General features: G+C 49.2%; 11 protein-coding genes across 11 annotated transcripts; 4 read left to right on the top strand and 7 right to left on the bottom strand.

Moving 5' to 3' along the window:
• Positions 1-321: 321 nt before the first annotated feature.
• N7457_003051 (uncharacterized protein) lies at positions 322-2,681 on the bottom strand (the record flags this gene model as incomplete). Its single annotated transcript, XM_057174097.1, has 6 exons — positions 322-411; positions 471-1,660; positions 1,715-1,849; positions 1,903-2,022; positions 2,073-2,207; positions 2,261-2,681. The coding sequence occupies 6 exons, from the start codon at positions 2,679-2,681 to the stop codon at positions 322-324; spliced, it is 2,091 nt and encodes a 696-aa protein (XP_057034248.1).
• A 2,195-nt stretch (positions 2,682-4,876) lies between these two features.
• N7457_003050 (dolichol-phosphate mannosyltransferase subunit 3) lies at positions 4,877-5,318 on the top strand (the record flags this gene model as incomplete). Its single annotated transcript, XM_057174096.1, has 3 exons — positions 4,877-4,924; positions 4,980-5,048; positions 5,157-5,318. The coding sequence occupies 3 exons, from the start codon at positions 4,877-4,879 to the stop codon at positions 5,316-5,318; spliced, it is 279 nt and encodes a 92-aa protein (XP_057034247.1).
• Positions 5,319-5,922: 604 nt separating this feature from the next.
• N7457_003049 (xanthine phosphoribosyltransferase) lies at positions 5,923-6,908 on the bottom strand (the record flags this gene model as incomplete). The annotated part of the gene is made up of 5 exons (XM_057174095.1): positions 5,923-5,971; positions 6,030-6,142; positions 6,213-6,525; positions 6,585-6,691; positions 6,876-6,908. The coding sequence occupies 5 exons, from the start codon at positions 6,906-6,908 to the stop codon at positions 5,923-5,925; spliced, it is 615 nt and encodes a 204-aa protein (XP_057034246.1).
• Positions 6,909-7,207: 299 nt separating this feature from the next.
• On the bottom strand, positions 7,208-8,605 carry N7457_003048 (thermophilic desulfurizing enzyme family protein; the record flags this gene model as incomplete). The annotated part of the gene is made up of 3 exons (XM_057174094.1): positions 7,208-7,721; positions 7,782-8,255; positions 8,310-8,605. The coding sequence occupies 3 exons, from the start codon at positions 8,603-8,605 to the stop codon at positions 7,208-7,210; spliced, it is 1,284 nt and encodes a 427-aa protein (XP_057034245.1).
• A 1,250-nt stretch (positions 8,606-9,855) lies between these two features.
• Positions 9,856-10,710, bottom strand: N7457_003047 (ESCRT-II subunit protein SNF8; the record flags this gene model as incomplete). Its single annotated transcript, XM_057174093.1, has 2 exons — positions 9,856-10,168; positions 10,238-10,710. The coding sequence occupies 2 exons, from the start codon at positions 10,708-10,710 to the stop codon at positions 9,856-9,858; spliced, it is 786 nt and encodes a 261-aa protein (XP_057034244.1).
• Positions 10,711-11,009: 299 nt separating this feature from the next.
• On the top strand, positions 11,010-12,597 carry N7457_003046 (60S ribosomal protein uL30; the record flags this gene model as incomplete). The annotated part of the gene is made up of 3 exons (XM_057174092.1): positions 11,010-11,023; positions 11,647-11,758; positions 11,971-12,597. The coding sequence occupies 3 exons, from the start codon at positions 11,010-11,012 to the stop codon at positions 12,595-12,597; spliced, it is 753 nt and encodes a 250-aa protein (XP_057034243.1).
• Positions 12,598-13,332: 735 nt separating this feature from the next.
• N7457_003045 (TDA10 family protein) lies at positions 13,333-14,567 on the bottom strand (the record flags this gene model as incomplete). The annotated part of the gene is made up of 5 exons (XM_057174091.1): positions 13,333-13,490; positions 13,559-13,674; positions 13,727-13,750; positions 13,822-14,324; positions 14,418-14,567. The coding sequence occupies 5 exons, from the start codon at positions 14,565-14,567 to the stop codon at positions 13,333-13,335; spliced, it is 951 nt and encodes a 316-aa protein (XP_057034242.1).
• Positions 14,568-15,293: 726 nt separating this feature from the next.
• On the top strand, positions 15,294-18,180 carry mfp (putative peroxisomal multifunctional beta-oxidation protein (MFP); the record flags this gene model as incomplete). Its single annotated transcript, XM_057174090.1, has 4 exons — positions 15,294-15,449; positions 15,500-15,727; positions 15,805-16,003; positions 16,058-18,180. 4 exons carry the CDS (start codon positions 15,294-15,296, stop codon positions 18,178-18,180), a joined length of 2,706 nt encoding a protein of 901 aa, XP_057034241.1.
• A 575-nt stretch (positions 18,181-18,755) lies between these two features.
• N7457_003043 (E3 ubiquitin-protein ligase) lies at positions 18,756-21,101 on the top strand (the record flags this gene model as incomplete). The annotated part of the gene is made up of 1 exon (XM_057174089.1): positions 18,756-21,101. The coding sequence occupies one exon, from the start codon at positions 18,756-18,758 to the stop codon at positions 21,099-21,101; it is 2,346 nt and encodes a 781-aa protein (XP_057034240.1).
• Positions 21,102-21,556: 455 nt separating this feature from the next.
• N7457_003042 (uncharacterized protein) lies at positions 21,557-23,154 on the bottom strand (the record flags this gene model as incomplete). Its single annotated transcript, XM_057174088.1, has 4 exons — positions 21,557-21,913; positions 21,971-22,442; positions 22,511-22,755; positions 22,795-23,154. 4 exons carry the CDS (start codon positions 23,152-23,154, stop codon positions 21,557-21,559), a joined length of 1,434 nt encoding a protein of 477 aa, XP_057034239.1.
• Positions 23,155-23,809: 655 nt separating this feature from the next.
• Positions 23,810-25,808, bottom strand: N7457_003041 (MDR family MFS transporter; the record flags this gene model as incomplete). Its single annotated transcript, XM_057174087.1, has 7 exons — positions 23,810-24,128; positions 24,181-24,234; positions 24,286-24,351; positions 24,403-24,592; positions 24,642-25,435; positions 25,494-25,627; positions 25,680-25,808. 7 exons carry the CDS (start codon positions 25,806-25,808, stop codon positions 23,810-23,812), a joined length of 1,686 nt encoding a protein of 561 aa, XP_057034238.1.
• Positions 25,809-26,341: the final 533 nt, after the last annotated feature.

Genomic DNA, 26,341 nt, shown 5'->3' with positions numbered 1-26,341 from the left:
TGTTAACAGGCTTGAGGAAACCCCATTGGAGAGTGTACATATATACATGTATGTATGTAAATACCGATAATATCGTTCCGTACACGGTTTGAAACTGTGTTCCATAATTAGAACCTTGATTTGCTTCATTTCCCCTAAAACACCTCTCTGCGTCTAAAAATAATATGAGTTCATTAGGATTGTCCTCGTGGGAAATCTCATGTTCTTTGAGGGTTCCTCTGGGTCTATGTCGGAATTGGATAAGGTCTTTCAGTGTAAAACTAAAGCGCACATCAAGCATAGTGACATATCCTCCAGACAAACCATATAGTAGCTGCCTATCTAGGAATTTATGTCGGCTATCAGCTGTGAGGCATGGACCTTCACCAAGTCCTCCAGCATGTCTCTATATCCCACAGGAAGTGTACCAGACTGTTTTCAGGTTAGTTAATGACTAGTATTATCCTAGAATAGCCCTGGAGAAAACTCACATCGTTCGTCAGCAGTCCTTGCACAAGTACAAAAACGTTGTCCCGGTCTTTGGTCTCCTGTGACTGGTTTGACTCCTCCTGTTTCCGATTGGAAGAGTTCGTTTCCGCGTATAGGGCCACCTTGAGTAATTCGGTGACCTCTGTTTTGTGCAAGCAATCCACAACAGAGGCACAACCCAATTTGTTTGTCGCCATCAGAGCCAGAGCAAACCAGCCTTCACTACGAACAACAGGCCACTGAGTTTGCGTGATCATTGCACCTATTGGGAGTGCAACACCCTGGTGCAGAGTGAACAACCGGTCAAGCAAGGTCATTGCTTCTTCATCCCCATCGCGAGCCTTGGGGGTAATGGTCCGACAGATTGAAGCAACTGTCCGACCAATTTCGGTCTTTATTGGCGTAGAGTCTGTCTTCTCAAAAAGAGACAGAAGCAAAGAGAGATAGGTCCGCTGGTGAGCCGGGGAATCTGGGTCATGGGAAAGAGAGGCGAGAAGAAGGGAAATGTTATCCATCGAAGAGATGATCACTTGACGTCCAATACTTGCGGCCGAGAATTGAACCTGCGGAACAGATTCATAGGCCCACAATCGGGAAATAGCAGGAATGATACCAGCTTCTCCAAGAATAGCTTTGTTGTCGCCGGCAATTGCAAGGTTTTTCAAGAACCCAAGAGAGGAGTGCAGAACAGCGCCGCGAGCATCACCATTGAGAACGGATATCAGTTCTTCGTGGATTTTCAGATCCCGTACCATCACCTGGCAGACCTTATCGGACCGGGCAAGATTTCCAAGCATGACGCAGGCACAAATCTGAAGCTGGTCTTCTGTACCAATCACCCATGATTTCAATGTCCGTATAAGAGGGGAATCAAGGGGATAGTATTGAGCAAATAACGGGGAGGCAGATACTTCAGCCAAAGCCTGGTTAATTTTGAGGCGAAGCTGAGCGAGAACCTTGACATCTTCGCTCGAAGATTGATCCAATTCAACGAGAGATGAACGGTGCAGGACGTCCAGGACACCTTCCACCATTCCGTTGAGAATGCAAGAAGTTTGGAACTTTTCTTTTTCAAGATATGCAGCAAGAGCAGTTGCCAATGACGAGAAATGCGCAAATTCTATGGTCTCGTCGATTGCAAGCTCCATTAGCAGTAAAATGGTACCATCCGGAGATTGTTCAATGCCTTCGGCTGTAATGTTCTATGTTAGATTTAAAAGTGTGTCAGATTTGATGCTAAGCGTACCTTGTTCTGAGGCCAATTCGATCAAGTCATATGAGAAGTTCAGTAGAGCCTGATTTTGTTCGAGCTTCCCTTCTTTTATCAGCCTCAGCAATATGTAAGCTGCCCGATTAGCAGCTATCTGAGCATGTGCCGGCTCTTGAACCCCATTAGCAAGCCATGTACTGCGAGACGGTTCATTTCGGACATACCGTAATCCATGCAAATATTGTAAATGACCGGAATAGCAACAAATACCAAATCCGGATCAAGGAAATACCGAATGATAGCAAGAGTGTAGTTTCCTTTCACGACGATTTCCCTATTCTCATCTTCATCGACGTTAGCATGTTGTGCACCAAACTAGCCGAATACAACATACCTGTATCGGCACAGGAGTTCCCAATAACCCGCAAAGAGTGTAGTAATAAGCCGGTATCAATTTCATCCTTCAAGGAAACCACGTCTAGGAAGAATTTTAAAACACCAGACTGGCCAAAGGGGGCGCGCCATGAAGCTAGATCCTAATTAGCAAATTATAAAACTAGCATAAGGATAAGGTTGACTCACGATCTCTGCTTCCATTTGCGATAATTTCAGTTGCTTGCACCAAATAATCCGAGTTACAAGCCCAGAGCTTTTGCAGAGTAGCGTTCACGCTTTGCAGGGTCTCGGCGTCCCTTCGCCCGCGTCTTGTGTTTGCATCCGCCTCTTCGAGAGATGCATGGAGCTCCTTGAGGTCGAAGCTATTTCTTGCCTCGTCAACCTCTTGGGCTTTCTCAATAATGTCTCGCAGACCACGGAACATCTCGTCTTGCACTTCCAAGTCCAAAGTTTCCGTACGGGGCGGCAAAGAAGACAAAGGCCCTGATAGATTCGAGAGGATTTTTTCGACAGGGGGCAATTCCAGATCGCTTGTTTTCAAGATTGAAAGCTGACTAGATTCTCCATGAGTGGCCTGTTGGGCGGTAGATATACCTGGGGAAGACATCTTGCCAAATCGAGGCCAGGCAGTTGCCTCTCAGATGTGGAGTCAACTGAGGGAATATGTATAGACTGGACGTAAGAAAACACAGGGTCCCTGCCTGGATGGGGAAAGGGTTCTCTCAATTAGATGGAGAAGCCTGGACGGCAGCCTGTTGATCCTGTCGCAACAATTTCCACACTGACCAATAGGGTTTGCTTTGATGAGAATTACAGGTAGGTCTGAGCAGACATATGAACCCGGCAATAAACACTTGACGTCAGTGGAAGACAAATGGCCTCTTGCAAGAAATGTGGCACGCCAGCCAGTTTAGACTGGCGAAGGAACGGAGTGTGCTGCCTGAGGTGGATTCAGGCACCAACCTCATTTGGGTTAGCCATATGCCGAGTAATGTACATGTATATGACTCCATATACATGTATCTACAGGTAAATCCAACCATTCATCGCTACTACGAGCTAGGTATACTTAGGTGATCAATTAGAGGGGGATCTTGGAATTAAAGATATCTATATCGATAATTGATTCCTCCGTACCTATACTCCGTCTGGTATATACGGAGAGGTCTGTTAATCACTTCCCCTATTAATACCTTGATCTCTGGGGTTGTAAAAGAAAAAGTTCATCATCCATATATCCACATGCCATGTATTTTTTTTTTGTATTTATTTGCCCAGAATTGATTGTTCGTTATTCAGAGGGGGAGAGAACAAAAAGAGAAAAAAAGAAAAAAAGAATGGAGCTGCGCGGAATCGAACCACGATATTCAAGGAATGACTGCATGACAATTCCCCTTTCAGGGAAAATACCATAAGCTTGATGGACTAACCATTATCCTACAGCTCCTCACTAGTGGCCTATGGCTCCTAATCAGGGCAATCAAACTATGCTACATAAACACGTTCCTATCTCTTCAAATGCATATTACTAGTCACCGAGTGTCCGGGGGATTGAAAAGATAGTAGGGAAGTCCGACCACAGAGACATTCCGCATTCACGCTTCGCAAATATTCAGTCTGCTAATCGTATCGGCCCCTGCCAACCCCATTTGTTGTTCCCATTTTTGAAGAGAATTTGTTCGAAATATTTCTTTAGGGTCTAGGGCATGTGGGAAAACGTGATCTCGGTCGGGCCGTGGAACGGCGTTTCTGGCTCAGGTTGCTATACTCGACCGGACCTCATAGCTGTATGCTTACAGAGGAATTAACTCGGCACATATCGATTAATTTAACTAATAGATGGAAGATAATCCATACTGATAGGCTTACATATATAGGTAAATACATATCGTTCATACGCTTTCGATTTGGTCCGGAAAATATCAGAGCGGTGGAACAGCACGCTGCACTGGGAGAATTCAATGTCCAATGGTCCCTCCCAAGGGCATGAAAAAGCCACTTATTGCTCTTGCAATACTCCATTGATACGGCGATTAACCTATTTGGTTTCACCGTCCGATCTAAGGACCTCGGGACCCTAGGATCATTGCTGGTGCCTTCCAATATAGGAGAAATGTACACACACCACTGGCAGTCCCCATTACATGCAAACTGTTATAGTTGGAAACCATTGGACTAGACCAAGTACTCTTGTATTACAGAGGGATAAGTATCCACTCCAATGATAACCCTCAGCTCGTGCGATCGTGAACCAAGTCCTCCGTGTTGTATGTCGATGTCGTAGTCTACATATGCAGGTAGTTACATGTAGTTACTGTACATGTAGTTAGTTACCTATAACTACATCATGTACCTACATGTAGGTATATACATAAGGTACAGCCCTGGCGGGAAGCCGGCTTATATAAGGATCCCGTTTGTCCGCTCAAAACGGCGAGGTTACCTACATGGACCTAGCTATTTGTTTGGCTTTTGTATCACGATGATCTTGTATTGAACGTCTTGGGAGTATTGGATATAGAGAGAAAGAATCGATTCAACAATGTTACAGTTCCGAGTCTTCGTAACCGAAATACATCTACTTTTGACAACGTAGCCAAGATGCGTTGGAGGCATGGCAAAACACCTGAGATTAGTGACCCGGTCCGAATGCCAAGAAGCGCATCGCTCAAGCTGGCCTTTGCCGCATACAGCACGACAACATCCCCGAGTCCCTCATTTTTGCTATTAACCTGTGCTCTCTTCACACTTGACCTCCCTCCTCTCCTTTGTGAATGAATTTTTCCTTCTATCAATCCCACCATGACGCGCGCTGTCCAGACCCTCTCCGTTCTTCTCCTTGTCTCTTCCGTACGCTCCATCTCGAGGAACATCATTCCGCATGCACTTGCTGACCATCGACTAGCTTTACCTCTCTCTTTACCTTGGCCTCGTTCCCTTGAATGAGACTATCCAGATCGAGATTATTCCAGTTGTGCGTTACTTATTCTGTCAAACCTCCAAACCCTCCCCCTTCCCCCAAGTCCAGCCCTCAAACGGTGTCCATGGAAAGAAGACTAACGCTCTCTCATAACCACTCCAGCTTCCCTTCTACGCGCTTATTGTCTTTGCTTGCTACCTTCTCGCCCGTCTGGGCATCGCAATCCTCACATTCAACGACGTCCCGGAGGCACACGCCGAGCTACAGAAGGAGATCGAGCTCGCCAAAGTGGAGCTGCGACAGGGAAAGGTTGAGGTTGATTAAGTATGAGATCGTTATGCGCTTGAAGAAATCCGATAAACAAGCGCTTGGACCCCGATTACAGGCAGTCCGAGTCTCGGTCTGAGTCTGGGAAGTTCGTGTTTTGGATTAGTGCGTGAATGCGGAGGCTTTGGTCTACGGATGATCGAAAAAGCCGCGCCTGAGTGATATAATCCACTATGCTCTAGTGACATTATGTTTCCTGCTCTCAATGCTATAATCTTATGATACCCGTTCTACAACATACAGTTCCATATCTACGAAACAACATCGGAGGCATCTGAGCCCATTTCTCTAATTTATGGCCAGGACAAGCAGGCTGGCAACGAGAGACAATTACGTTCTCGGAGAGTTTGGCGCATGAAGCGTGATTGCAACTTCAATTGAGGAGAATCATTCGGAGGGACAGCCTGCCGGTCTGTCAATGAGCCAAAAAGAAAGGAACTTTTCTATAGGAATTCGTCAAGGATATCGTAAATAATTACATGCTCAGGTTTATGCACCTGGACTGAGCATGGACAGTAAGATCGAGGACCAAAGGAGTCACCAATATAGACCGTCAGAGCGCCGCGCAAATTGAAATGCTTGTGATAATGCAACCATCCGCTTAGATGAGAGGGTTCTCCTTGGCCAGAGCATCGTGCTCCTCGATGTCCCTGTAGAACAGCAAGTCAGCCACGATCAAACAGATAGAAAGCTTGGGTTATGACATACTTAGCCTCCCAAGGGTAGCAAATCCAGACATCCTCGGTGGTGACCGAGGCATGGTAGCGGCCGGTCTCCATCATATCGGTGGGCAGGACACCCTTCTTAGCCTTGTCCTTGTTCTGTATCAAATGTCAGTCAATCTAATTCCAACCTCAAGAAACAACATCCGGCGCAGGGTCAAAAACATACGTGCAGAACAAAGACAAAGAAGTTGGTCTTCTCGCCCTCGCGACCGAGCTGCTTCTGAGCAAGCTCGACATCCTTCTCGAGCTCGCGCACAGCATACTCCAGAGTTGTACGGGTATCATCAACCTCGTCGACGATGAGGATGTTCTTGCCAATCAAGTTGGCCATCTCCAGCGAGCTCATATCCAGCCATTGCGTGCGAGTAACCTTAGTGCCAGGAACTTCCTCGGCATCTCCACGGCCCAAGTCCTCGTAAAGGGAGAGGCCAATAGCCTGGATGGGGATGTTGGGGTCACCGGGTTGCTTAAGGAAAGATCTGTGGACGAGTGGGGATCAGTACATTGGGCAATCCAGATAGAGTCCGTGTTAACCTACCGAAGGATGCGGGCAGGAACGTAACCACCACCGCCGATGGCGATCATAAGATTGGGGTGGAACTCCTTGAGGATCTGGGTCGCCGAGCTCTGGCAGAGCTTGTGGACCTGTCGAGGGTCTTTAGTTAAAGTTCATGAAGGATTGTGGACTGCGATAAGACAATCTGCATTGCGGGGTTGAGGGGGAGAAAAATTCCGTGGTTGTTCTTCTGTATGTTCGGTGTCTTTGACTCTGTCGCCAGAGAAGACAGAATAATGTCAAGTCCATGGACTCGTAGTGGGGGGTCCTTACCTGGTTGTAAGTGACATAGACCTTCTGCGGCATCTTGACGATATGATCAAAATTCGAGGAGAATAGAGACAAAGAAGAATGAAAATAACTAGAGATCTAGATAGAAAGATTGGATGTCAAGAATTTCGTCCAAAAGGTCGAGACAGAGGGGAAAAAGTAGGAAAGAAAACGGAGATAGAGGGGAACCCAAAAAAAAAAAAAAGAAAAAAGAAAAAAATCGGACCGAAACGTTATCGGCCCGTGTGCGGGGCTCTTATCCATTGAGACCCTATACTCATCTAAACCCTTGCACCTACATGTACGGAGTAGGTATATCATTCCTTTCAATTTCACTAAGTATACCAACTGGGCTCGGGAATTTCATGCAAAAGGGCATAACGTCCCAACTCCCGGTTCTTATACGCCACCGGATCATGAAGAGTGTGCACTCGAATATCCCTCCAGAATCGATCCAATCCAACCCTCGAGGCGGTGGCCCGCGATCCAGTTACTTCAAACACACCAGAAGTGACCCTAAGTCCAATGTCTGTCGCGACTACCTTGACGCTTGCCACCCACTCGGCAACCTCCCCACGCTCCTGGGCCGTTAAGCTTGACTTTCGGGTCTGATACTGGCTATAAAGCCTCGAGACTTGGTCACCTGCTCGATCAGCCAAGGCCTCTGTGGCACGCAGATGTGCAAAGAAATTGCCATAGCGCTCAAGGATGTAAAACTCATCCGTTGCAGATTCCTTGTTGTCCCCACCGAATGGCCAAGCGCGCGTTGCACTCGTGGTGTATTTAGAGGCGATGTCCAAAGCACCGAGAGCAATACCCAGGTAAAAGTTGCTGAAAACCAGTTGGATACTGTGAAAAAGGAGCGCTTAGTTATACGGCTTCCGTGGGGGGATTGGGAAATGTGCTTACGTTGGCAGAAGTAAAGTTGGGAATGCAATCTTCAGAGTATCGTCGCGAGGCTTCTTGGTAACCTCGTCCCAACCTAGGGCATCCGACCATGGAACCCGGACATTCTCTATCTTCACGCCTCCAGATTCAGTCAAACGCAACCCGATGTTGTGCCAGTTGTGAGCAAACTGGATGCCGGGCTGTCGAGTCTCCACCAAAGCAAATATATGATCCTGAGTGTCATCCAATACTCCCTCGAGAACCGTTAGATCGGATACAACACCTCCGGTGTTGAAGAATTTACTCCCCGCGAACACGATGTGTTCTCCATCTGAAGTGATCCTCAGGTCACTATCACGGGGGTTCACAGCACCGCCGACGAAGTAATTGTTTGAGATGATCAAACGATGGACACGGTCCGCTTGTTCGGGAGTCCCAACTACATTTGCAATGGTAGACCAAAGGAGATGATAGCCAAGCAGCATACCAATAGACCTGCAACTTGTTAATCGCTATACCCAGAAGCAATGTGGGATCCTTAGGACTTGCCCGTCTGCCTTCGCAACCTCTCTTATTGCCTTATATCCGACGCTCCAGGGTTGCTCGCCACCACCATACTTCTTAGGTCCCATAAGCTTCGTCAATTGGGAGTACTTGAGTAGAGCCACTTCGGCGCGCGGCGACTTGTTCTCCTGGTCTCTTTGGACTGCATCCTGAAGAAGCACCCTAGCGACCTCACGGGCTCTGTCAAGCCATTCTTCTTCATTGTCTGGTAGCTTGGACCATTTGGACTCGTATCCAGCGTAAACAGCGGGATCTGTCGCTGAAATACCAGATTTCAACATCGCGGCAGAGGTAGTAGTGATACCTAGAAAGGGGTATATGGTTCGATCAGAGGAGATAATATTGAGACAAATAGAAGATTATTACTTTCCACTGGGGGATACGAAGTGTATAAGTAGTGTAGCCGGCCAGTTTATTCTGAAAATATCTTATTACAAACTCACGCAAGATTGCGCAATGCGTCTCCCACATGCGCATATACATAATAATGTATGCGTGTTGGTCCATCGAAGGGAGAGAGAGTCCAAAGACCCCGAATTCGTCAGTTGCATAAAATATGTCGTTATCACTATCGAATTAACTTCATTATCTCCCGTTCAATCAATTCTTAAATTCACTTGGATGGGATTGCCTCATCCACCTCGGTCCTAACGTCATTGGCAAGTCTTGGAAGTACAACTTGAGTTTGGATACTACAATCACCGTGTCGGCTGTTATGGCTTTCTCTTTGCCCGGACTGGAAGAAAATCGAGATGTAGATCCACCAGACACTCCAGCAACATTACGCCAGTAAGAAAGGAAGGGAGAGTCCACAATACTGGGAAAAGTCTGAATGTATGGTATCCCACATCTTCTATCACACGATCAATTCTAATGAGGGCGAGAATGACTCCTATGTCCCGAGTATCAAGGGGCGAGGTTCCAATAAGAGGGTTCCCAATCCTGAACGACCTGAATTCATGCAAAAGCACAACTATTGGTGGAGTGGCGTATATCATCTAGTCGACCTCCAAATGATGTGCTGGGTTGGACTTCACATGTGTCGGTCCCCAGCGTGCAACACATCTTGCAAGTATGAAAATGAACACGGTTGGTTGCTTAGGACATTGGGGATTGCTCTTTCTTGAAGCTGAGACATGCCATTTTTCATACGTTTGCCCATGTAGATACAAGAACCCCTTGTAGTACATTGGACCAAGAATCCTTGCTGAGCTGGAGTTGCTGAGCTGGAGTTGCTTGCCCATCACTTGAGTCTGGCACCCTCTGCGTGAACGTTGATGGCTTCATTCTGTAGTTCAGACACCCGTGACCAAATGCCCCGAGAATGGCATCATACAACTTGTGGGGTCATGGCCAAGCCAAGGACCGAGGAGAAAAAAATAGGACCTGAGAGCCTCATCTTTTCTCTTTTGCTTTTTTTCCCGGGGGATCTCGTAGAAAAGCATGGTCCCAAGGGATAATTGCACGAGGCAGTAAAACCGTGCCGTTTTATGTGAATCACATGTGCAACAATGTAAGGTAGACTCCTGTTTCACTCATTTTCATCCAGAAGGTTTTGAGGAGACCAATACTCTTTCTCAGGGCCCTGGGAATCTAACCAGACTAGACCATCTGCGAGTAGGTCGTCAATTACTGTTTGTGCTCGAGCCTTTTCCCATTTGAGGTTCAATCGCAGCATTGAAACGCTCACATATCCCAGCACCTGAATGACCTCCAATACTGTCGCTTGGTCGGTGTTGAGTTCTTTGGGAATAGACCGAATGTATTGCTTGCTGCCAACATTGACGATGGAGAACCCAGTGCCAAGAGGCTCAAGCGACCTTACTGCACGTAGAATGTCATCGCTATAGGGCAAATAGCTCGGTCAGCCACTTGTCAAGATTTTAATGGTTCCTAAAGGGATAAGCGCATACTCTGAAACCTCAAGGCCACTTCCGATCGCCTTGCCCTTCCCCACTCGCTTGCGACACTCCTCAACGCCAATCAACCCACCATTTTCACCTCTAGTCTCTCTGCACAATTCCACAACTCTGACTGCAACCTCAAAGTAGAAATCATTCATATCTCCACCTAAAATCTGGGTCCAGAAGCTACCCCCCTCGCCGAATCCGCGACGGCCATTCTTGCCCTTGACGTTGCTTGCAGCGAGAGGATCGACACCGATGGTGTTACACATGCGCGCAAACTCTGCTCGAAAGGTTGGGTTCGATTTAATCGTAGTGCTATGTTCTAGCGCGAAGGTGTGAAGTAAGGACTGGAACACCGACAACTGGGTCTGTAAGGAGGCAGTATGGGTAGAGCGGAGATTGGCGCCATGAGTAGCATAAGATTGTGAGGCTTGAGTTCGGTTTGCAAAGGCTCCGAGGCCAACACCACGACGGGACATTATGTATGGAGTGAAATGATACTCAAGTTCACTGGGCAGCCTGGTTGGTTATCCCAGACATCGGAAGGCTGGCCATGAGGTCATCTGATAAGAGCGAAGCCCTTATCTTGGCTAGGATAAGGGCTTTTGCTATATCTGGTTAGCGGATAGCGAATTAGTGGGCTAGCCGCATGCGGCTAAAGGGACCCGCACTCACACAAGCGAAGTCTCTTCTTACATTCCTTTGCTGCGAACTTTTTCTTCTTCCTTTGACATCCTTCGACAACCCGCCGACTCTCGACCTCGTCCGGACCTTCAAAATGGCCGCTACTACGTATGATACCCAATGACTCATTCCTAAGACTGATGCATTCTCTGCTTGAGTTTGTGAGGTTGCAGGTATAGTCGTCCTTCTCGCTGGGGATGCCAGCCGTTGTCGACCGCGATGATGGCTAGGCACCAGCTCGATCCTTCCTGCCCTCTTATCTCAATTCCAATTACCTCCGTGGCATGAATTGTCTATGAAGCAAAATTCGGATACAGAAGATGGGTGATGGAGTCTTGAGGTTGAAAGCGCCTGGCGCCTTCTCCTCCAAAAGAATTGTTGTGAACTATCGTTCCCGAGTGTTTTTAGTGCGGTAAAAGCATATTACTTCGGGAAGCGAAAAGTGTCAACAAATTTCCTGAACATTGTTCGGGGTTTTGTCGGATGAAAGCACCAATGGCGACTTGTGGGTGATCCGGGCTTGCGAACACTGTGCTGAAATATGCATGGCTAGTAACGAGCAGGGATTGATCATGTAACCCCAGTGTCTTGGCTTTCACTGATTAAAGACATTTCGTCGAGTTTTTCTATGCCTTCAGTTGAGAATGTGGCGCTATATGCTGCAATTCTTTCACTCGGCGAACTGTCTCAGTCTTCATCAATGCTTGACAGACTGTTCTAACATTCCATAGCTCCGTTCCTACCCAGAACCAGGTTCTCGTTCCCGAGACCCTGCTGAAGAAGCGCAAGTCCCAGGAGGCTGCTCGCGCTGAGCGCCGCGCCGAGGTTGAGAAGACCAAGCAGGTTAGTTTTCCTCCTCTTTTCTCGCCAATTTCCCCATCCCTCTTTTCCAACTATATGATGCATAACACCATTCACGATGACTAGACCGCTACCACGGTCAATGCTGTCGTCTGTCAACCATCTTTCGGGTCTGACATTAGTTCAAACAAATCCACTTGCCATTTTCTGCACCGGATTGTGAAGAACCTACATGCTGACTGAGATTTGCATAGGCCAACAAGGAGAAGCGTGGTGTCATCTTCAAGCGTGCCGAGTCCTACGTCCAGGAGTACCGCACCGCTGAGCGCGAGAAGATCCGCCTTAACCGCGTTGCTCGCCAGGAGGGCAGCTTCTACGTTGAGGATGAGCCCAAGCTGGTCTTCGTTGTCCGTATCAAGGGTATCAACAAGATCGCCCCCAAGCCCCGCAAGATCCTCCAGCTCCTGCGTCTGCTCCAGATCAACTCTGGTACCTTCATCCGTCTCACCAAGGCTACCCAGGAGATGTTGACCATTGTCAACCCCTACATTGCCTACGGTTACCCCAACCTGAAGTCCGTCCGCGAGCTCCTGTACAAGCGCGGTTACGGAAAGGTCGACAAGCAGCGCACTCCCCTGACCGACAACCAGATCATCGAGGAGCACCTCGGCAAGTTCGGCATTGTCTGCATGGAGGATCTGATCCACGAGATCTACACTGTCGGCCCCAACTTCAAGCAGGCCAACAACTTCCTCTGGCCCTTCAAGCTGTCCAACCCCAACGGTGGTTTCCGTGCTCGCAAGTTCAAGCACTACATCGAGGGTGGTGACACTGGTAACCGTGAGGAGAACATCAACGCTCTCATCCGCCAGATGAACTAGATTTCTTCTCATGAGGGTCCGGGTGGGGTGTTCTCTGGGCGCCCTCCCCAAAAATTTTACAAAAATTTACGACTTTACTGTCTTGGGTTGTTTCTTGCACGGGCTGTTTATATCCACTAGTCAATTTTCTTTAGCGATACTATGGTCTGGGTTTTCCGATCAATTTAATGCTTCAAACAACCCAATCCCATGGCCATGGGCCTGTTCCTCTCGTATTGACACAGCTCTGTCCCATCTTGTAGTTTCCTCTGAAGGTATGATATTCCGTTCCGTACGGTGTACTCCACACATCCCAGACTGTGAAGCCGAGGACCCGAGGTCCGAACGTCACAGTGCTGACCTATCGTACCACATCGAGTCTCTCAGTTCCACTGCCTGGCTTGTGTCAAGCCTGTTCTTCAAGCGCTTTTATGAGTTATGAAGATCATTCTAATCTCTCGGGCCTTTTGTTAGCCCATCATCGAAACAATCGACTTCTTATCTAGTTCATTACTTTGTCCAGAGCTCGCTCGTAGTTGTTACAATCCTACCTACATAGGTATCAAATTTACCCACGCTGCCAATTTCACCGATTTCCATGGCGATTATTTAGGGATAATCTCAAGCAAAGGCAAGCAATTATCTTCCAGGTCTAAATGTAAAGATGTATATCCATTCCAGATCTTGTAGTGATATATACTTGACTATATTGCGATACCAATAATGTCTTTTTTTTTTCACTTCAGGGTGTATGATTCAAATCTTGATGACTTCCTGAACCTTTCTATTACAATCAACCACAAGACGAAGTTGTCTTCCTTCCCAATTTGAGTCTGGTGCTGGTGGGTCATATGTAGCCGGCCTGAAAGCGCCATCGCGAAGTCTTTCGGTAAAAAGCTCATAGGACGGGTAATCTATTCGAGCGGTTCAGTCAGTGTGTCCATTCACCAATGAGCATAAGAATCCCAAAGGGAATGCATACAGCCATCCACAAACTGATTGACCTGTTCTTCGGTCATTCCGGTGCCTTTAGCCGCACGAAGAGTGCGCTCCTGTTCCTGACGCCATTCGTAGACGAAACGAGGGTTTGCGGCGTCGCTAAAATAGGTCAGTAAATCGATATTGCTTCGATCAGCAGGAAAGTACTTACATATGAATCAAAGCATCGAGCTTTCTGCAACGAGAATATGTTAGCAAAGCTTCTATGCTGTAGTCGCCCATTCTTCAATAATGGAGTGAACCCACTCTGTCAAGACATCATATCGTTTCAAAGCATCATTTACTGCCTTGACATCTTCGAAGTTGACGTGGCCTAGCCGCCCATTATACTCGCCATTCTTCCTTTGATTTACAGCAGATTCCCATTTCGCGCGCAGGGTTTTGTCATCCCAGGCACGGAATCCAACACACCATCCCTCGAAGATCACGACTTTGACCTTTTCCGGACCCTCTGCATTGACGACCTTCCACTGTGTGGTTGGAACGCGATCACCTTGGCCCTCGAATGCAGACTTATCGTACTGTGGAATGGCAGTTGGGCGCTCGGCTGCAAGTGAAGCAAATACTTCTTCACCCAATGCGAGATCGTGGGTTGAGGGTTGTCCACGATGCTGTAGAAGTGGGTTTGAAGGATGCGCCTGGGCCAGAGCAATTTGATCGATGTGGGTCAGGTAGATATCATCAAGCGACAATGTCACGACAGAGAGCGAGTATGGTTCTGAACGGAGGGTGTGGTTGAGAACGGACACCTGATGAGGTCAGTATTTTGAGCGTTTGTTCCGAGGAGACCGAACGAGATCCCGAGGCATCATAGGGGGATGTTCAGCCCCGGATCAACCCACGAGAACTGTCTTGCCGGCACCTTGTACGCCATTGAGGCCAATAAAAAACGGTGGGGTAGGATTGCCGCGGTGCCGCTCGGTATGAACGCGCAGACGATCGAGAAGAAAAGGGATGCAGTACTGCGATTTATCGTCCACAATTTCAGACATTTCTGCGATATCAGTTATCGAATACTTGTAGCTTTTAGTCGGTCTCTGTATATATCTATCGGGCATGCGGGAAGTGTTCCCCGATCGGCCGAGTGAATCTGGGGAGGATGCCCCGCGGGGGTACATTTAGCCGCTATGTATTTTGGGCGGTCTTTTCGACCTGTTCTTATAGATTTTATAGAGATGATTCAGTGTATTATTGACCGATTTTCTTTTCTTCTTTTTTTTTCAAAAAAAAAGAACAGTTACATGGCTCACAGTGCACATGGTAATGACGTCGCCCATCACATGTCTGAGTCAGCACTCGGTCCAGGGCTACATCGGTATACTCCTTAGGTCCTCCGTAGGTACGGAGGACTCCCTACATACATAAGGTGGATACCACTATACACCGGCATAGCCGATATAACAATAGAGATCTCTACCTAGATACTCCCTACGTACCTTAAAATGATGTATGGAGTATATAATACCCCGGTTGTACATGTAGGAACGGCCATAGATATTAAATTACAGCTGCCAGAGTACTTAGATCGGCATGTGATACAGACCAATCTGCCATGTAACGATACCCCCATGTTTCATTACAAAACCAATCCAAACGTGCCGAGGTTCCTCAGCTTGCCGAGTTGCTTTAAACTCCCCTCTTTCTCCAGCTTTCTCCTTTTATTTTCTGGTTTCATATCCATTTGACCTTCGGACAAATATTACTTACTACGCAACAGAATGTCCGAGTTGCGATTCGATAACCAAACGGTGGTCGTCACCGGTGCCGGTGGTGGTCTGGGAAAGGCATATTCTCTCTTCTTCGCCTCAAGGGGTGCAAATGTCGTCGTGAACGACCTCGGTGGCTCTCACAAGGGCGAGGGCAAGTCAGGAAAAGTATGTGCAATGTTCCAGAACCAGAGAGGCCGACACTGACCGCACCCAAGGCTGCAGATGATGTCGTCCAGGAGATCCGCGCTGCTGGCGGTAAGGCCGTCGCCAACTACGATAGCGTCGAGAATGGCGAGGCCATCATTGAGACTGCCATCAAGGCATTCGGCCGTATTGATATTCTGCTGAATAACGCTGGTATTCTGCGGGATATCAGTTTCAAGAACATGAAGGATGCCGACTGGGATTTGATCAACACAGTTCACACCTACGGTGCATACAAGGTGAGGATGAGGACACCCGGACATATGAATGATTATCCTGGCTTGTGACTAGAGCTAATGGATGATTATCTATATAGTGCGCAAGAGCAGCATGGCCTCATTTCCGGAAACAAAAGTTCGGCCGTATTATCAACACTGCCTCTTCTGCGGGTCTATTCGGTAGCTTCGGCCAGGCTAACTATTCAGCCGCCAAGCTCGGCCAGGTCGGTTTTACCGAAACCTTGGCCAAGGAGGGCGCCAAGTACAACATTCTCGCTAATGTTATTGCTCCTATCGGTTAGTTGGCGATGAACATCTAGTGCATGATTGGCAAAACTAACCCCAAAATAGCTGCTAGCCGCATGACCGCAACTGTCATGCCCCCAGATGTTCTGGAGAACCTCAAACCTGACTGGGTTGTTCCCTTGGTTGCTGCCCTTGTGCACTCATCGAACGTTACAGAGAACGGTGGTATTTACGAGGTCGGCGGTGGCCATGTTGCCAAGCTCCGCTGGGAGCGAGCTAAGGGTGCTCTCTTGAAGACTGATGATTCCCTCACTCCCGGTGCTATTGCCCGAAAGTGGAACGATTTGAACGACTTCTCCCAGCCAGAATACCCTAATGGCCCTGCCGACTTCATGAGCTTCTTGGAAGATGGCTTGAAGATGGCCAGTGCCCAGCCTGGAGAGGAGCCTGACTTCAAGGGCCGTGTTGCTCTGGTCACTGGAGGTGGTGCTGGCCTTGGTCGCGCATATTGCTTGCAGTTTGCCAAGCTTGGTGCCTCCGTTGTCGTTAATGATCTTGTTGACCCTGAGCCCGTTGTTCAGGAGATCAGAAAGCTGGGTGGTCAGGCTGTTGGCAATAAGGCCAGCTGCGAGGATGGTGATGCCGTCGTCAAGAGCGCCATCGATGCCTTTGGCCGCATTGATATCCTGGTTAACAATGCCGGTATCCTGCGCGATAAGGCATTCACTAACATGGATGACAACCTATGGAACCCTGTTATCAATGTGCACCTGCGTGGTACGTACAAGGTGACGAAGGCCGCCTGGCCCTACTTCCTCAAACAGAAGTACGGTCGTGTTGTCAACACCTCCAGTACCAGCGGTATCTACGGCAACTTTGGCCAGGCCAACTACGCCGCTGCTAAGCTTGGTATCCTGGGTTTATCCCGCACTCTTGCCATGGAGGGTGCCAAGTACAACATCAAAGTCAATACCATTGCCCCTAACGCGGGTACCAACATGACCCGTAGTATCATGCCCGAGGAGGTGGTCCAGGCTCTCAAGCCCGACTACGTTGCTCCTCTTGTAGTCCTGCTGTGTTCTGACATGGCCCCTGAGCCCTCTACCAAGGGTCTATTTGAGTGTGGTAGTGGCTGGTTCAGCCGCACCCGCTGGCAGCGCTCTGGTGGCCACGGCTTCCCCGTGGACGTTAAACTTACCCCCGAGGAGGTGCTTCGCAACTGGAAGCAGATCACCAACTTTGAGGATGGTCGTGCTGATCACCCCGAGGACGGCCAAGCCGGTGCGGAGAAGATTATGGCCAACATGTCTAACCGAGCACATGGCAATGTCTCGGCCGAGAACGAGACCCTGAAGAACATTGCGAAGGCGAAGGCTCAGTCAAGCGAAGGTACGCCTTTCAATTACGAGGACCGCGATGTGATCCTGTACAACCTCAGCGTGGGCGCCAAGCGCACCGACTTGCCTCTGGTCTATGAAAACAACGATCAGTTCCAAGCTCTTCCCTCGTACGGTGTGATCCCCTGGTTCAACACCACTACTCCCTGGAATCTGGACGACTTAGTGAAGAACTTCTCTCCTATGATGCTGCTCCACGGCGAGCAGTACATGGAAGTTCGCAAGTTCCCCATCCCCACCACCGCCAACACCTTGACCTACCCCAAGCTCATTGATGTTGTTGACAAGGGTAATGCAGCCATCGTTGTGGCCGGTTACACCACCAAAGATGCCAAGACCGGCGAGGATCTGTTCTACAACGAGTCCAGTCTTTTCATCCGTGGTAGCGGCGGATTCGGAGGCTCCCCCAAGCCCACGGTCCCGCGCGCCAAGGCTGCGACTGCTGCATACAAGGTGCCACAGCGCCAGCCCGATGCCGTGGTTGAGGAAAAGACCTCCGAGGACCAGGCCGCGCTATATCGCTTGAATGGCGACCGCAACCCACTCCATATCGATCCTGAATTCAGCAAGGTCGGTGGGTTCAAGACCCCCATCCTGCACGGCCTGTGTTCACTTGGTGTGTCCGCGAAGGCTGTCTTCTCCAAGTTCGGTGCCTACAAGAACCTCAAGGTGCGCTTCGCGGGCGTCGTCCTGCCTGGCCAGACCCTCAAGACGGAGATGTGGAAGGAAGGCAACACCGTCCTCTTCCAGGCCACCGTTGTTGAGACTGGCAAGCCCGCCATCACTGGCGCTGGTGCCGAGCTCCTCGAGGGCGCTAAGGCCAAGCTGTAAAGTATGAAAATGTTTGGTCGAAGCGATATCCCCATTGGCAAAGCGAGCTGGAACACTCAGATCGGATTGTTGACTGTTGTTTGTATATACTACCTGTGTGTTGGCTTTCTTTCTTTCCTTCTTTTGGTTAATTATCCCCATGAGACCAATGAGATCAATCTGAATTTGGTATTCCAATCGAATGTGCTCGTTCAACACCGTAAATGAAACGAATTCCACGTGTGGGCCAGGAACCGCACTCAAGATAGAGTCCATAGACTACTGGGATGACTTGTCTCGGATTACGCGTTGCTCAGCCTATGAGATTGTAACTAGGACTCAGAACTTTGCAGTGAATACTGTGAGTGTGAGTGTGGTTAGATTTGATTAGAATACATCCAAGACATGTGCATAGACATCCAGAGGCCAAACATCCCTGCGACGACATAAAAGCCCCCCCGTGGAGGGCGTCTTATGTAACAAAATCCTTCATTCTGTTGAGTCCTCAGAACTCCCTATTCCAAGCATTCTTACCCAGATCCCGGACATCCACCTGAGTCGATCTTCAACTACCATGTAAAAAGCTTACAACAATCATGGTGCTCTCGTTGCCAGTCCCCGGCTTCTCCAGATCCTCCACATCTCCCCGCCCCGCCGACAACACTCGATGCCGAGAATCAGCCTCCGTGTCCTCATCCAGTTCCTCATCCAGTCGCAATGTCCAAAAATCACCTGGTCTAGGACAGAATCACCCTTCATCTAACAGCCACTCCGTCACCCTCAGCGAAGCGCTACGCAACAATCCTTTCGGCAGCACATCACGGTCCCGTGACCCCGTTCAGCTCGCGGCCCACCAGACAGAAGAACAAACGCGGGAACAGGAGGAACTCAATACCGCACTCGAGACTCTGGTCCGCGTCTTTCCCGATATACGGATAGAGGTATTCCGCGAACTGCTGGTGCGGTTTGACGGACAGAGCCGAGTGCAAGTGTGTGTGGAGGAGCTACTCAGACACAAGAAGAAATGGGTTTCAGGACGGTGGAATTTTCCCGAAGGGAACAGTGAGACCAAGACGGAGGGAGAGGCTTATGTAGGCCGTGAAGGCGTTGAATTCAATAGCCATGACGCTGGCGATGACACCCTAGTCCCTCCCGAGGAGCGTTTTCGGTCGGACGACTACAAGGCCGCCGTGCGGATGGCTATGATAAAAGAGTTCAGTGGTCTGAATAAAAGCACGGTTGAGGCTGTCCTGGCCGAAGTGAACTTCAGTTATGCGCGGGCTCGACCGACCCTACGGGACCTATCGCGTCGGACATGGCGCGCAACGTTCAACAATATATTGCCGTCCTTCAGGCGAAGGAAGGATCGCGAAGAACATCCGCTTCTGGTCTGGAATCGTCGAGTAGACGGGGAACTTGCTCCTAGTCTGAAGGGAACCGGATGCAAGGAGTTGGACGCAGAGCTCTACGATATGTTATTGGTCCCACTCTTGCGACACCAACGCGAAGAACAGCAGGATCAAGATTTTCGGATTGCCTCGGAGCTGAATGAAAAAGAAGCACAGACAGCCAATGCTCTGTACGAATGCGAGTGTTGTTTCGCCGATGTGACATTCGAACAGATCGCGACATGTTCGGCCAACGCTCACATAATTTGCTATAACTGCATTCAGCGAACGGTTTATGAAGCACTATTTGGACAGGGTTGGGGTAAGTCTGTGGACCTGGAGCACTGCACTTTAAAGTGCCTTGCACCATTATCCGTTGGGTCGTGTGAGGGATGTCTCCATCCGCAAATTGTCAAGCAAGCAATTCTTCTTGACACAGCTGGCCTTGAGACATATCGCAAGTTTGAAGACCGGCTCTCTTCTGAAGTACTCATGAAATCTCAGCTCAAGCTTGTTCGATGCCCATTTTGCTCCTACGCCGAAATTGATCCTGTGTACCACCCTTCGCCCCGTGGTGTCCGCTGGCGGTTCCGCCGTGATGGGGGCATTATCCCCACAATTTTGATGACTATTTTACTTCTCGACCTCGTCCCTTTACTTCTAATTCCTGTTTTAATTCTGTTACTTTTGGACCGAGCCACCGCAACGGCGGTCTTCGGCAATGCCATCTGCAATCTGTGTCTCAAGATCCGACCTAAACGGTTTAGCTGTGCGAATCCCTCCTGCTTACGCAGTAGCTGCATGACATGTCACAAAACGTGGCGAGATCCACATGTGTGTCATGAGCCTTTACTTTTGGACTTGCGAGCTACTGTGGAGGCTGCTCGCACCGCCGCTGTGAAACGAACCTGTCCCCGGTGCTGCCTCTCATTCGTCAAATCCTCGGGCTGCAACAAATTGACCTGTGTCTGTGGCTATTCCATGTGTTACTTATGCCGCAAAGCACTCGGTCCGCCTATCCGAACATCTGCGCCTCCCCGTGTGCCCCGTGATCTGGGCGCTTTCGATGGTCCGGGCGATATACCCGAGGATCACCTCGGCGGCGATAGTGCAGACAATATTTCCGAAGACGATGAAGCCGAAGAACCAGAAGGCTACAAACACTTTTGTGAGCATTTCCGCATCAACCCGGGATCCCGCTGCACAGAATGCACCAAATGCAATCTCTATCAAGCAGAAGACGAGGAAGCGGTCGCGCGCCGCGCGGGCGAGAAAGCCGAGCTTGAATGGAGGCTTAGACATGGTGAATCCGGTATCAATCACACCTCCCCTGTTGGATCCCGAAACATAAACCAGGATCTCTCGGCGGGTGCAGATCGCCATGCCACAAATCGTCGCGCTTCGGCTTCCTTTTGGGGCCTACAGTTCACATCACTGGGTAAGCCATGGGCTTACTGGTTCAGCGATGTATGGGCAGGTGGCCGGTGGAAGCTCGAGGGTCAAGCTTTTGCGGACTGGATCGTGGAACGGGTTATTGAAATTGAGGATACATAGCTTGTGCGTGCGTTCGTTCTCTACGCGTAAGACGTCTTTTTCTCTTTCGCTGCTTGTACTTGATTGGGCTTTGAATTGGGGTTTACAGTAATGTTGTTTCTATGCTTTTCATCCTTCGGTTTTCTGCACAGGATGCTTGAATTGTGGTTAATCGGCGGAGTTTTGGACGACATGATGATTGATGACCTTACTTTTGTTTTTGATATCTGCGTGGGTTTTTACTATTGTCCGACATGCGAGAATTGTACTCTTTTTTCCTAATGCATAACTTGATTTGACAAAAGCCATAGCAGTGTGCGAGGGACATTTCACACCTGGAGGATACAGCGTTTTGTCTTAGGAATCTTCAAATTAGAATTGTATGGAGGCCCAGTCTGCAATGTGTCCTTCATAATGTAGCGAGAAAGAGCACTTCGTTCCCCTGAATTCACAAACCAAGAGACGGAAGAAACAGTCTAATAACCCGGATCAACCTCACAGAGATGCTTAGGGCTCCGGAACCCATCCATGTTGACTGCGTTGATGAAGTCTTTCGTCTTCTGATCATCGCCACTACAGATCGGTCCACACCAGACAGGACGGCTGTCATGACCGTATGGCTGCAAGATATACTCTTTGTATTCGTAGTCCGCATCGACAGCAGAGCCGACATCACACACCGGGATCGTGAAGATACCCTCCCAGGATGCAGCCGCCGAGCCCGGACTTGCCCATGCATTTGAGATAGCATCCGACGCACGATGAGCAGCGGTGTCGGCATCATAGTTGTAACCGGCAACGTTATAGGCATCCAGAGAGGAATTAATAACATCCTGTAGGAGTAGTAAGTATAAGGCGACGTCAGTGATAGTAGGGCTGTCCATACTTACCTCAATTCGGATGCCACTGTATTCATCCTGGCCTAGCTTCTCAAGCCCGGGGGGAGTGGCAACCCATCCCCATTGGTGTGAGGTAAGGGAGATCACATCGTTCTCCTGCCAGTAATAGAGGTACCAGGCTTTGCCGTCGCGGCAAATTTTGGATTCTTGGGGGCCAGACCCAATGCCCTGGTTATCGTCGCAGGCACCACCACCCATGATGAAGATCTTTTGGGTGCGGTACAGTTGATTGATAGCAGTACCAACCAACATGTTGGTCATTGCATCAGTGACAGCATTCTTATCGACACCGGGGAACGCAAGGAACGCTCCGCCAGAGATATAGCTGCGGATATCCACGTCGCCATAGGTCTGACCACTCATCAGCTGGTTGTTAGCAGTGGTGAACGACTTCATCGAGTCAACCACAAGGGTGCCCAAGATACCGCCCAGATCGGCAGACTTCTCAAAGGTGTCATCCGTGCTAGTGAGGTATCAGTATGGAGTACGGGAATGCTAGACAATGAGAATAAGGGCTGAAGGGTCACATACTGAGAAGATAGAGCATTGCTACCAGCGGAGACTCCCCCACTGGTGAGTGCACTACCAGCAGCAGCCAAGGCACCGCCAACGGCAGGACCGAGTCCAGCAAAGGAAGCACCAATACCAACAATGGTAGTGAGGAGGGTCAATACCCCCTTGAGCGCAGTAACGCTCTTGACATCTTTATCTCTGTAGAAAGTGGTGGCCCACTCATCCTTAGACAAAGCTGCACCAAGAGCAGTAGTTGTAAACGACTCGCCAATACCATTGAATTACGAATGGAGGCGGTTGACCGACTCAAGAACATAGTATGTAGGTCGAATGTCATCACCGCGATCATTGAGCACTTGGTTATCACATAGCTGCAAGTCGCAGGCTGAATTCGAGCCATCATCACGACACGACCAATCTGGATTTCCCATTGCCCATTGACCAAAGGCGCCGGCGAAGCCACCAATGTTGTTGGCTATCAGTTCCCCATTGCTATCCCACCAATTGTTGATCCAATCCCCGGTATTATAGGTATCCCAGTCGTCGGTACTTTGGCCGTAGTAGTCAGATATGGGGCCGCAGCGTTTGTGGTGCATCTTGGGAGGAGCTGCCTGCACTGCGGGCAATAGAAGAAAGGCCGCCCAGGCCAACGAGGGTAGCATGATTTTGGATCGTTAGTTACCTGCTTGGAACAGAAGAAGCAGACCTCGGGCTGAGTGACTTTATAAATCGGGCCCCATTGTCCCTCAGGTGAGATGGATGATCCTTTGCCGATTTAGGAATATGGATCTATTCCTTTTTGCCAGATCCATCCTCAGGGCCAGTTCCAAATAGATGAGCTAACACGGTGCACGGAGTACATTAAGGCCTGTCCTTTTGGCCTGAGATTAGTTTCCCCGAGAAAAGTGCGAGGCGTACGGAGGACGGAGCACTCCGCTGAATTAACCCCAGCTCGTGAAAGAAGTGGACTACATATCCACTCAGGATTCTGTCGAGATTTTGATTGGCAGATCTCCCACAGTGTATATACAACACAACGATACGGGGGTTTGGGGGGGGGACGCTACACCAGTTGCCATTTCGGGCAAATGGTCGGGACTAGGAACTGAGATGGCGAGCATTCTCTCGTACTCCGTACGGGGAGAGTATTATACAAGGAATGATCACACCATGTTGGGCCATCCACCCCTAAACCCTTTGGAGACGGGATCTTCGCTGTCGTATGTGCATTCAAATGAAAAGTTGCAGTGAATGCCGCCCCTGGGTTGTATGCTTTGATGAACATTGTGAGCGAGAACTTATCAGTAGCGCTCAAATCTACCCTGTTTTCTCCTCATCCAACTGCCCCTCGGCTCTTTTCTTTGCTTCCTCCTTCAAAAATTGATCGTCGGCTCGGTTCAAGCCAACCTGTGGCATCAACCCAACAGCCAGGCAGAAAGCAAATGCCGCGAGCGATGCACCGACAATGAAGATGATCCGAAAGCCCTTTTGATATGCCGGTGTTAGAACATCACGGATATGCTCCGCCTCCTCTGTTGACAATTTCGATAGATAACTCTGCGGACTAGAGAGAAGGGAGCGGGACTGGGTTTCATCGAGTTCGAGAACTGAGATGGACGATGAGACGATATTATTTCTAACTCGGTTAATAGATTGAAACAAGATCAAAGATGTGATAGGGGTCATACATGATTGTTCCTGCAATAGCAAGCCCAAGAGTGCCACCGAGGTTGCGGACGAAGCTGTTGCTTGTTAATTCCATGGATTGGCTTGAGTATAGGAGCATTACTCACTTTCTGAAGGAGGTTATCACGGCCATATCTCGCCTTTCAACGCCAGCTTGAACGGCGATTAGAGAGCTGCAGGCAATTAGCCTCATTTCTTGGACCAGAACGTGAAGGAACACATACGGTTGTAGAGTATTTCCAACCCCAACACCAGTCAAAATACCATATCCAATCTGCTTGCCCAACCCCGAGTGCCGATCGAGTGTTGAGAAAAGACCCAGACCGACAGCCCAAATAACCCATCCGAAAAGAATGCATTCTCGATAGCGGCCGACCCAATGTACAACAAGGCCGGAGCCTGTACTGCTAACAGCTGCGAAAGTCAGTCCTGGCCCATCAACGCAACCAAAGGGATCTCATACTTTGCATGAGAGTCACAGGCAACAGCATCGCAGCCGCCTTCACTGTCGAATATCCAAATACAAGCTGATAGAACGTGGGGATATAGTAGACCTGGACCAAAAAGTTCCACCCATTGATGAACATAGTCAGACATGCACCGTTCACAATTCTAACCCGAAAGATGTGCATCGGAATCAGTGGGGTCGATGCGCCCTTCCATTGCCATGCGACGAAGGCTACAGAGACAGAAAATCCAACGACTAGTGTTGCAATAACGTGCGCCGAGTTCCAGTCGTACTCGCCGCCGCCCCATGTCAAACCCAGCAGTAGGACCGAGGTTCCTCCGAGAGCCAGAAGCATACCGAAGAAATCAATTGCTTTGAGTTTGACTTTCCAGTCACCAGTGACCTTCCGAAGAGGCATGAAGAATAGAACAGCCAGCGTGGTCAACGCAGTCAAGGGTAGGTTCAACCGAAAAATCCATCGCCATGAATCCTGTGATATGGAAGCTAGTGCACCTCCGATGACAGGACCAATGCCGTTAGCGATGGCAACCACAGCGCCGAGGATACCTTGGTATTTCCCTCGTTCCCGGAGAGGGACAACGTCGCTGACGATCATCTGCGCGACCGTCATGAGGCCACCGCCGCCGACTCCAGTGAAAGCACGGAAGACAATTAATTGCGTGGCTGTCTGCGCAAGAGATGCTGCTAATGACCCAAAAAAGAAGATCGCTAGGCCGACAAAAAGCACATATTTGCGGGACCAGATGTCAGATAGCTTCCCATAAAGCAGTTGGAAGCATGTAGAGGTTCTGCGCCGTCGGTGTTAATGTGGATAGTATCAAGACTGAGCGAGAAGGAATTACCCACACAAAGTAACCGCCTGAAATCCAGGAAGTCTGGTTGCTAGCTCCCAGTGCATTGCCTATAATAGATAAACTGGCTGCCAGGGTCGTCTGGTCCATCAGCGCCAGGAGGTCAACACTGGAACAGGCCAGGAAGATCTAGAGGCACATCATTAGCTCGGCTACATTGCTTCTTCCAGCGTATACTGACCGTGATAATGGTGCGCTTGGGCACATAGTTGGTTTGTTCATTGAAAACCACATTGGTTTTGTTTTCTTCAACTGCAATGTCCGCCTCCGTTGATTTCGGGGTGTTGTCGAGCCCCCCTGTCATGGCCATGGCGTTGATATGAAGGGATACAGCAAACCGAAAAGACCTAGGCAGAGAAGAAAAATATAGCAGCACACTTGCAAAGAAGCCGATCAATCAGATCAGCATGGTCCATCTAATCTATTCGTCACGCCATTCAAGGGATCAGCACTTAGTCTGAGCACCTTGACAGAAGATCAGCGTGTTAGAGTTGACAAAAGTAGCTCAAACACCCTCAAGGTCCTTCTTTCTTGCATACCAGGGTATTCTCCGAGCAGAAATAACGATATTCCCATGTGAGGACCCCCGGGATCGAATCCATTCCTGAGGACCTTGTCAAATTCGGCGACAAATGAACGATGTTGATTCCAGAACATTGCCAAGTAAGACGAGAATCCCAGACCATGACGCAGGTCCAATGCAAGACATTCCGTTTTCAATCTTTTCGAGGTCTGTTCCCTATGACACAGCGAGTAGCGAGTTGCCTTATAGAGTCCGATCTGCAATTGAACCACATCGATAATCCCGAGGTCGCTCACCATTTTCCTGTTCATCGTAGTCAA

This window comes from Penicillium paradoxum (assembly GCF_028828445.1).
Source record: "Penicillium paradoxum strain IBT 22861 chromosome Unknown utg000003l_segment0_segment0, whole genome shotgun sequence".
Taxonomy (NCBI): Eukaryota; Fungi; Ascomycota; class Eurotiomycetes; order Eurotiales; family Aspergillaceae; genus Penicillium; species Penicillium paradoxum.
Note: the sequence above shows the minus strand (reverse complement) of the source record. Positions and strands in the feature narration are given on the sequence as shown.